Source organism: Alosa sapidissima, chromosome 13, assembly GCF_018492685.1.
Source record: "Alosa sapidissima isolate fAloSap1 chromosome 13, fAloSap1.pri, whole genome shotgun sequence".
NCBI classification, from domain to species: Eukaryota; Metazoa; Chordata; class Actinopteri; order Clupeiformes; family Clupeidae; genus Alosa; species Alosa sapidissima.
Window position 1 is genome coordinate 5702242 of NC_055969.1, and position 8847 is coordinate 5711088.

Genomic DNA, 8847 nt, shown 5'->3' on the forward strand with positions numbered 1-8847 from the left:
CTAAGGTTCGGGTCTTCTCCTGGGGCTATTTTTCCATTCTACTCATTTTCCAGACAATAACTTAATGGATATAATAACCACAAAATGTGACACATTTTATTGAAAAAATATCAAGAGACAAGTAACATGTTTCTGGGGCTTTCCTATATTACTGTGAAATGTTGTGTTTTAACTCCCATGCATGCACTTACTCTGTTCCTTTCACTTCATGTCTCACTCTGATACAAACGTATGTGTACACACACACACACACACACACAAACACACAAAACTAATTAAAAAGTAAAAATTATAATTAACTCATGTCTCCACATATATGCCATCATAAGGATCATTATCAGGAATCTTGAAAGAGTTCGTCATAATTTGTGTTCATAGGATCTTCATCCGTTTCCTGAAAAAGGGCCAATAACAGCGATTGAATACATAATTCTACCTTATGGTACACCGTCTCATCATCAATATTTGTGTGAACACAAATAATATAATATAATCTTACAAAAACAGTTTGTAAGATATGTAACTCAATGTAAGCTATAGAAATGATGATGTATGGGGTGGTAATGTGTAAAGTAATGTTCCTCACCCTGGGTTCCTTGACCTCGAGGTCTTCTCCATACTGAATAGAGAAGTCAATGTGCTGGAGAACTATATTGATGCCCTCCTCATCAGTACGGTCAAAGGGTAGAAATCTCACCATACTGTAGTCATCAATCTGTAGTAATAAAAGACAAAATAAGTGTGAACGCTAAAATCTCAAAAGGAAAAATATATATGATGTGTATACAGTGTAGTAAGGCAACTTTGAGAATCCTTTAAAATGTAAATAGTGTGGTAATGCTACTGAACACCAAATCACCACCTACCAGCCCACAAATGGCTTTGGTGAGTTTATGGAACTTCTGGCTTCTCATCGCAACAGAGTTATCCTCCATCATTGAGTACATGTCTGGATCCAGGTATCTGCGCCCAGAAAGGTAACCATCAGCTCTTGTATGAATTCTATACCATTTCTCCATCCACCACAGGATTCCATTTAAAAAATGTCAAACTTTGTTATTTCATTCTTTTGTGAGAACAATGAACATGCTAAAAGTTAACTCAAATTTTAATTATTGAATAAGATAATAATAAAGATAAACAGACGTCCAGGTACATACTTTTCTATTTCTTTCTTAGCTTTTGGGCTTAGCAGGTCCATCTTGGTCATGATATTGACTTGAGGAATTTCCAGAGACACCATGGCGCTTAAGGCTGCCATGACACCAGAGATGAACTGGAAAATAGACAAAAGGAACAGCAGGTATGATGAATTAAATTCCAGGGTTAATACTTTAAATGAATGAATGATTAGTTTCATCCTTTTACCTTAAAAGTCTCCACCATGAACTGGGAGTCGACAAGGAAGACACCACAAACCCGAAACTCCCACTGCTGGAGCTGCTCCACTAGTTGCTTCATGACAGGGAGATGTGTGTATAGCTCAATTTGTCCTGCAATGACAATTTCAGGTACTGTCAGCGGTCTCTCTTTTCAGTCTGCACAAGTAGTATATCAAGAGACTACTGGAAGCTCATGTGCATCTGTATCTGTTTAACCTAATTCTGATGGTATTGCATGCTTAAATAAAGCCCTAGAGTTCAATTAATAGCACATAGACCCATGATTTTCACATGGGAGTACATGTATCAATGTAGGGGTACACAAAATAAGTCTGTGATTTCTCTTCCCAAACAGTCCTGTTGAATAGCCAGCTGCAGCTGCAGTCTCAGTACCAAAAGTAAAAGCATGTACCAGTGTTTCCCATACATTGACTTATTTGTGGCAGCCCACCACAATATCAACATTGACCACAACACAATGATTTTCCAGGTTGTACTAAATTGTGCTTAAATCTGGTTAGCATCATAACCACGCTGCGCTAATTTGTTAAAAACCGTTGCATTCAAGTTAATTCTGCAAACCTACCACCACAAATAGAATTCAATTCTGGGGGAAACACTGTGTACCCCAGTGTAACAACAGAATAATAGCACCAGAATGTCTGGTATGTATGGGGTGCATGAGAGTTGAAAGTTTGGGTACCACTGCTTTAGACCAGGGGTTTTCAACCAGTGGTCCACGAGGACATTGCTGGTGGTTCCTGACCATGGATTCAGTTATGCAGTTGCAATGTGGGAATCAGTATTTTTATTCAGTGGTGGTCCTGGCATTACGTAATTAAACAGAATGGTGTTCCCTGGTTCACAATCAGTTGAAAAACCCTGCTTTAGACCAATTCGGCCCCAAACTGTGAGTGTGAGCATGTACAAATTCTTACCTGGGCAGTCAAACAGGATGTAGTCATCCTCTACATGGCCAAGGCTCTCTTCCAGCCAATCGAAGTTAGTGGCAAAGTACTCCATGCAGAAGACTAGTCCTCCATTTGGACCAAATCTCAAAGAGTCGTCTTCCATGACATCATCTACCTGGATCAGCTCTCTGATGTCTGACAAATATACCGCACTGCATATTACTTTACCTTGTAATGTTAACTTATCAACTTGTTTATAACTTAATGTTTGGACACTGTCTCAAAGATTAGGCCAAATTAGGCAATTTGTTTTCTCTTTTCAGTGTGTAAAGATGTTTCTCTCACCTGCCATAACGGGATAACTGAAATATTCAGCAGCAGGGTCCAGATTGACGACCTGAATAGAGCGATTGATGGACTCCGCATGCTGGATCATGGTGGAACAATACGTACTCTATGCAAACAGCCAAAATAAACATTAGACATATCCCACAATGCTGATCCTCCTCACATATTACTACTACTACTAAACAAGAGTCTTAGCGAGTTCACGTGTCAATATTTACCTTACTAACTTAAAATATGCTAATTAAGTCTCAAACAGACACAATGTAATATTATTATAAGAGACACAGTCAAACATCCTTATTCTATTCAATAATCACATTTCTCTAGTTAGCTAACATTAGCTAGCAAGCCTATGACTAGCCACATGATGTTTTCATACCTTTCCACTGCCAGCAGGACCCATAACTAGTTGTGCGAAGCGAGGCATCTCCACACGTTGGCTGCCCCACGCGTCCAACTAACGCTCCTGACTTTATAATATACCACAGTATGATATTTACATTATAGAGTTACCTCCCCAAACTCACATTAAATTTGCCAAAATCCCACACTTCATTGCTGTGCTACGGCTACTCCTAAGGACCAAACTGAACCACACTAATATCTCGCAACTCGAATTCCGAAGTATGTCGTGGGCGGTCGTGTAAAATCTTTTGCTTAATGGACTCTGGTTCACAGTTAGTAAGAATAGCGATAGTAAGAATATTAATCTTCATCACCATACCATGCATGTCCTGGGCATTATCTTTGCGTAAAGATGTCAAGACGTATCGGTGCAATTAGCAATCTATTAATTCATCATTCATGTGTGTGACCCGGTCAAATAGTGAAGCAGACTGTGTCTGTCAATCCAGCCAGTGTTATATTGCACATTAGGGACCCTTATCGCCGGGAGATGGATAAACATGTAAAGTTTCAAGAAAGTAACCTCAGCAGAGGTATAAACGAAATAACTCCGAGAAATCGCCTTTTACCAGACAGGTAAGAATATGCCTAATTCTGTCTGTTGATTGAAGACAGGTTAATAGTCTACAGAAAAAAAAAATGTGTTCAGCATTATTTTAAACTTGTCTGTAGGTCATTTGGACACGGACTTGGGGGTAAGTGAAACGACCATTTACGTTAGAAAACTAATTTTGGTGATGGGTCTCTTCGGCAACCTGATCACTGTTGAACCAGATAGTGGGTCCCAAGGAAACATTATAGGGTTGCTGGACGGGGAACTGCAGCTGCATCCTCGATGACCCCATTTTTATCGAAGGACCAAGTACACAAAAATCAAAAGCCTTCTCGCTGTTTTGAAATTTGTGTATAGCTTCTTAAATCCATTATAACAGGTTTCAATTGTGAAAAGACGACCGTTTCAAGGATAAAGACATCCTCTCTTCCACGTCATATGAAAGACCCAGTTGCAACTATCCACATTCCTACGACTTTGACAGAGGCTCCGTTTCTGCAGGTAGGATAAGCCAACTTGAATTTTGATGTACAGCAACTATTTTGTAAAAAATCTGGTAATCTGTTGAACACATACATTTATAGTAGGCTAACATTCAACATAGTTGTCCAACCATTATCTGATGTTCTGTCACCAGATGTCATTGATACATACATAGCAATCAAAATATAATAAGCTTACATTTGATTGTGTAGTGCAAACATGTAACTTCAAAACTGAAAAAGAATCATAACTGTTCAAGCATGTTAGGCTGACACCTGGGCAGAAGCGCTATTTGTGCACCATTGCTCGAGTCCACAGTGCTGAACATGTGTGGAAGCTTCTCCAGCAACATTACATGAATGTTGCACATAGGTGCATCAGGACAGGTCTGTCTATTCAAATGCTTGTTTTTATGCACAAACTCACTTCCTTCATTGATTTGATGTAGCATGATCACACAAGACTGATGAGTGTAGTTTGTATAGCTGGTGTCCAATATTTTTTGTAGGTTTGGATTCTGTGACGGACTTCAGCAACAAAATCAGTGAGTCACTTGAGCCAACTCCAAGTGTGTCTCAAGTGAGTGTGGCCGAGACAGAAACACTTCCTAAGATTCTTGACAAGCCTGGGCAGAAACAATTAAAGAAAGGGAAAAATAGTCTTCCAAAGATGGACAACCGACATAAAAGGTGAGCAAAGCGGAAAATCATTTCAAGATCTCCATAGACCCATATTACTGTGATCATTACATGTTTTTGGGACTGCACGAAAAGCTGAGGGAGTCTTGTGTTCCACAGGGCAGCAGCTAAAAATGTACACTCCAAGAAAGGAGCAACTAGGAAATCAAAGGTATCTGGTGATAAAACAAACATCTCAACTACAAAAGGTAACCTCATAAAAATGGATTTCTGTGCAAACGCTCTTCTGTCTGTGGTCTATGTGCACTCCTTCTTTAGTGTCACACTGCTGTTTAACGCGCCTAAAATAAGAGTAATAACATTCTATGGTGGACAGGCCTCAGTTTCATGTCTAATTTTCAATAGTAGCATTTGCTGCAAAGGTTAAGCTGCGAAGAGACAGATTATTAGCTTTTTATATTCAACAGGAGCTAGTCTTAGCAAGCCCGGGGTGCAGAAAGACACCGATGATGAAGACTCGCTGGATGAACTGATCAAAGCCCTATCAATGGAAGACGACGAAGATTTTTTTCTTTGACATGGGCCGCATCTGCTGCTAAGTCTACTTTAAGAATACCTTACTTGCATCCAACACATTTTCACAGAATTTCAATTTGCATCAGAAATTGTGCACTCAATTTATTATTTTGTTTTACTATTAATTAGTAAAAATAATTCAAATATTTACTGATGTCTGTAGATTTATTATAGGGACACATGATTTTACAAAGAAGAGGGTGTGTGAGTAGGAGGAAGGCCTAATATCTGAAAGCCCAAGTTATTGACAGGACATAGAAATAATATGTAAATAACTAAAAATACAAAAAGTGGCACCACAGTACATCCTTGAAGACATAATGCAATTAACCTGCCATTATTGCATTCTCTACAGCAGTCAGTTGACAAGACGAAATGCAAGCGAGCGCTGTCGACTTTCACATATATAAACAGTATATTACATTTCTTTTCTCGACCAAATGGTGAATATTTATAGTACAGAACTGACATTGTTGCGATGTTGTGGAGCTGCAGATAGAAAGGAATGGACTGACGAGCATCCTTGATGCTGGCACCTCTGGCTCTTCTCACTGAAGGCTGGTACCCTTGTGGCACGGCCCGTTTAAGATTTCTTGTACTCGATCCTTTCCACTTTGACGTCGTCGCCGATGAGCTGGTACACGTACGTGACAACTGTGGACGCCTGGATGTCCATCAGGACGAAAGACGGTATAATGTTGCTGTGGGCAGACGACAGAGAAGAACTCTAAGACTTTGTGTGTATGTTGAATTAAACATGGCAAACTCTCTTGTTTCTGTGAGGTTTTGACACCAGTGTAAATGTGTCTGTTGTTGGTGTTCAGTAATGCCTGCCATCTGAGCTGATGATGGCAGGAAAACAGAAATATCATGTTTTCCTTGAATGAGTTAATTATGATCTTCATTGTTTCTAATTGCTAACAGTTAATGTTACTATCTACGAAATCTATGATCATATCATATGTGTATTCTGTAAGAATAAAATATTATAATATATTAAAAAATCCTGTAAGCTTAGCTGTTACAGTGAGAAGCACACATCTCCCCAATGCACTGAACAGATATTTTGCTTTTTACCTTTCCAGTGCATTGTAGGCCCCTGTGGCTGACCCTGGGTTGATGTAAAACTTGTTCTCATTCTCAAAGGCCTCAAATTTGTGTGTGTGCCCAGAGATGAGAATGTCCACGTCCAGCTGCCTCTGCAGCAGCGCCAGGCTGGCCATGTCGCCCCAGGGAATTACTTGGTGCCCGTGGATCAGGCCGATTTTGAACTGACCCACTGTTACCACCTTTTGTTCAGGGTAATTCAGGTTCTGTGAAAGGAATTGTTCATTTGTCCTTGTCTTTAGTTAATGTGCATGTCTGTCTGATTTTCAGTAGCTTATCAACCATTAAAAAAGTAATTCAAATACTGAATTTAACCTACTACACAGATACACAGTCTTGAAACGGAATGAGAGGTCTATTTTTCTACCATTTTAAAGACTCAACTGAACACGTATTCTACAAAAGGGACACTTTACCTCATCAAAGTCCCCTCTGACAATGTGAACATCCCCTGCCAGTGTTTTCAGGTAGTCATAGCTCTCCTTGGTACACAAATTGCCGGTGCAGAGAATGTGTTGAATCTTCCCCGGCACCAGTAGCTTCTTGAATTTGGCCGGTAGTGTGTTGCACCGGTGTGGAATGTGCAGATCGCCTAACACCAGGACCAACTGACAACGCATCAATTCAAATGGGGGAAAGGGAGAATGACGTGTTAGAAAGCGGTCTTATTCTGAGGAGTTGTACTTGAGTGACCCTCACAGCAGTATCATCAATTCACACTGACTATGAGAGTGTGCTGAGACTGTCAGCACACAGCGAAGTAGACGCTTGACAATGACAATACTACCTCATGAAACTCTGGACTGCATCCTATAGAGGTTGCACCACACACTAGGTCCAATGACCAAACCCAGTGCAATTTGCCTACCGCACCACAGCAACCCCATTAGTCTGCAGAACAAGCCTTCACAGGAGCGCGGTGCATGGATATGAAAGGTCTCGGCAGAAGGATGAGAAGGACACTTACTCTGTGACCAGCCTGAGCACAACGGACAGGTTGATTGAAGGCAGGAAGGGGTTGAGTGGGTGAGGTGAGGGGAATGGGGTTGTGGAGAGATCAAGAGAAAGTATGATCATAGATAAAAACAAAAAGTGAAATAAAATAAATGGTGAGACAAGAGGAAAAACTGAAATTAGAGTTCAAAAGTGAATAAATGAATAATAAATGAGTCATTCAAAACACAAATAAATAAAAATGATTTAAGTGATGCTAGCTACATAAAAGGTTAGTGGTGGTGGTTAGTATTTATTACATGCATGCGTGAGTGAAAAAAACAAATGTGAGGCCACACAGATAGGTTAACGTTATCTGAAGCAAATTAAAGACTTGACTAGCATGTTAAAAGTGGAAATGATACATTCCAGAAAGCCATTGTGAGTAATGTGACATGCGGTTAACATAAACCAAAAAGCCTGGATGTTCTGTGCGTATAACGTTAGAAGTCTCGCTTCATCAGCTTGCCATTAACGATAGCTAGTGAACTCGGTCTCAAATCAAACTGTTCCTGTTTTAGCAAACGCCTAGCTAGTTAGCAACTTAAGCTACTGTAAACAACCAGCTAACTATATTTGATGGCCATTATAACTATAAATGAACAGATCTCGAAATGATGTACCTAGAACAGCTCATCTGTCAACAGTACTCGCTGAACTCATAAAAACAAATTGTTAGACAGAATATGCATTAGGTAAGCTAAGTTAATGTGGTAGCTCGCTAGGATATCGGCTAGCTAACTAGGATGCTTGCTGACTCTGTAGCCTACAACTTGTCAGTGGAATGGCAAGCTTATCACTTAGACATTGTTTCCACACAAAGTTCGGTTACAATGGGTGAAGAAAAAACAAGGTAAGCAAAACAGAGCACGTAATACTGATGTATATGTGTAAGAAACGTTTAGCAAACGTCCACAGGGCCGTACAGCTGGTATTAGGCTCTTTCCCACTTTTGCTGTCACTGTCATGTGATCTTTCACCCATCTCGAACTGCTTGCTACGAGCTAGGAGGGGAAAAGGTACATAAACCTAATCCTTCTCTCCACAAAATGCTCGCAACACCTAAATCTACTCACATGCATGTTACACTAACAGTTTCTTGTCAAAATGTTGTTACACTATGGGTCCACAAGAGTGCTTTAAGCTTACCATCTTCTTCGGCTGCTGTATCTGTTGGACCTCCGGGAAAAGCTACGCACACACGCGCACGAAACGTAGCTGCACGTAATACAACCAACCAATACAATTTTGATTCGTCATACGGAATTCATTTTAGGACATTTCATACATTCCCTCATGAAAACATTGTGCAAGCCACATGAGATCTCATATGTTTAGGACTCCAGTTGAACATACAGTACATACAACTGTCCTCGTTCAAACATTTGAAAATGTTTAATCGTAGAAGTTATACAAGCATTTTAGTTAGGATAATGGTAAACTAAAAATAG

At 40.0% G+C, this 8847-nt stretch overlaps 2 protein-coding genes and 1 long non-coding RNA gene across 4 annotated transcripts; 1 reads left to right on the top strand and 2 right to left on the bottom strand.

Annotated features, from left to right (window-relative positions):
* Positions 1 to 71: 71 nt before the first annotated feature.
* Positions 72 to 3234, bottom strand: gpn3 (GPN-loop GTPase 3). The gene is made up of 8 exons (XM_042060260.1): positions 3021 to 3234; positions 2639 to 2747; positions 2321 to 2488; positions 1369 to 1493; positions 1161 to 1276; positions 867 to 963; positions 587 to 715; positions 72 to 394 (listed from the first exon to the last, which is right to left on the bottom strand). Exons 1-8 carry the CDS (start codon positions 3066 to 3068, stop codon positions 338 to 340), a joined length of 849 nt encoding a protein of 282 aa, XP_041916194.1. The 5' UTR covers positions 3069 to 3234; the 3' UTR covers positions 72 to 337.
* A 1153-nt stretch (positions 3235 to 4387) lies between these two features.
* LOC121680738 lies at positions 4388 to 4958 on the top strand. Its single transcript, XR_006021802.1, has 3 exons — positions 4388 to 4468; positions 4591 to 4771; positions 4880 to 4958. It is a non-coding gene; the product is annotated as an uncharacterized LOC121680738 (long non-coding RNA).
* A 484-nt stretch (positions 4959 to 5442) lies between these two features.
* Positions 5443 to 8656, bottom strand: vps29 (VPS29 retromer complex component). 2 transcript variants are annotated; one of them, XM_042060264.1, is made up of 5 exons: positions 8546 to 8632; positions 7371 to 7382; positions 6820 to 7011; positions 6374 to 6609; positions 5443 to 5997 (listed from the first exon to the last, which is right to left on the bottom strand). In XM_042060264.1, exons 1-5 carry the CDS (start codon positions 8546 to 8548, stop codon positions 5880 to 5882), a joined length of 561 nt encoding a protein of 186 aa, XP_041916198.1. In that variant the 5' UTR covers positions 8549 to 8632; the 3' UTR covers positions 5443 to 5879. The 2 variants fall into 2 exon arrangements, with proteins under 2 accessions (XP_041916198.1, XP_041916199.1); XM_042060265.1 differs by lacking the exon at positions 7371 to 7382 and having other exon boundaries at positions 8546 to 8656.
* Positions 8657 to 8847: the final 191 nt, after the last annotated feature.

What these genes read in the sequence shown, in the direction of transcription:
- vps29 (XM_042060264.1), bottom strand. An exon ending in TCAGAGGGGACTTTGATGAG is followed by an intron (nt 6,610 to 6,819) that starts GTAAAGTGTCCC and finishes TTCCTTTCACAG; the next exon opens with AACCTGAATTACCCTGAACA. An exon ending in GCCTACAATGCACTGGAAAG is followed by an intron (nt 5,998 to 6,373) that starts GTAAAAAGCAAA and finishes GTCTGCCCACAG; the next exon opens with CAACATTATACCGTCTTTCG.
- gpn3 (XM_042060260.1), bottom strand. Translation starts at nt 3,068, where the DNA reads ATGCCTCGCTTCGCACAACTAGTTATGGGTCCTGCTGGCAGTGGAAAG. An exon ending in CATCCTGTTTGACTGCCCAG is followed by an intron (nt 1,494 to 2,320) that starts GTAAGAATTTGT and finishes TTGTCATTGCAG; the next exon opens with GACAAATTGAGCTATACACA. An exon ending in GCTAAGAAAGAAATAGAAAA is followed by an intron (nt 964 to 1,160) that starts GTATGTACCTGG and finishes TTCTGGGCGCAG; the next exon opens with ATACCTGGATCCAGACATGT.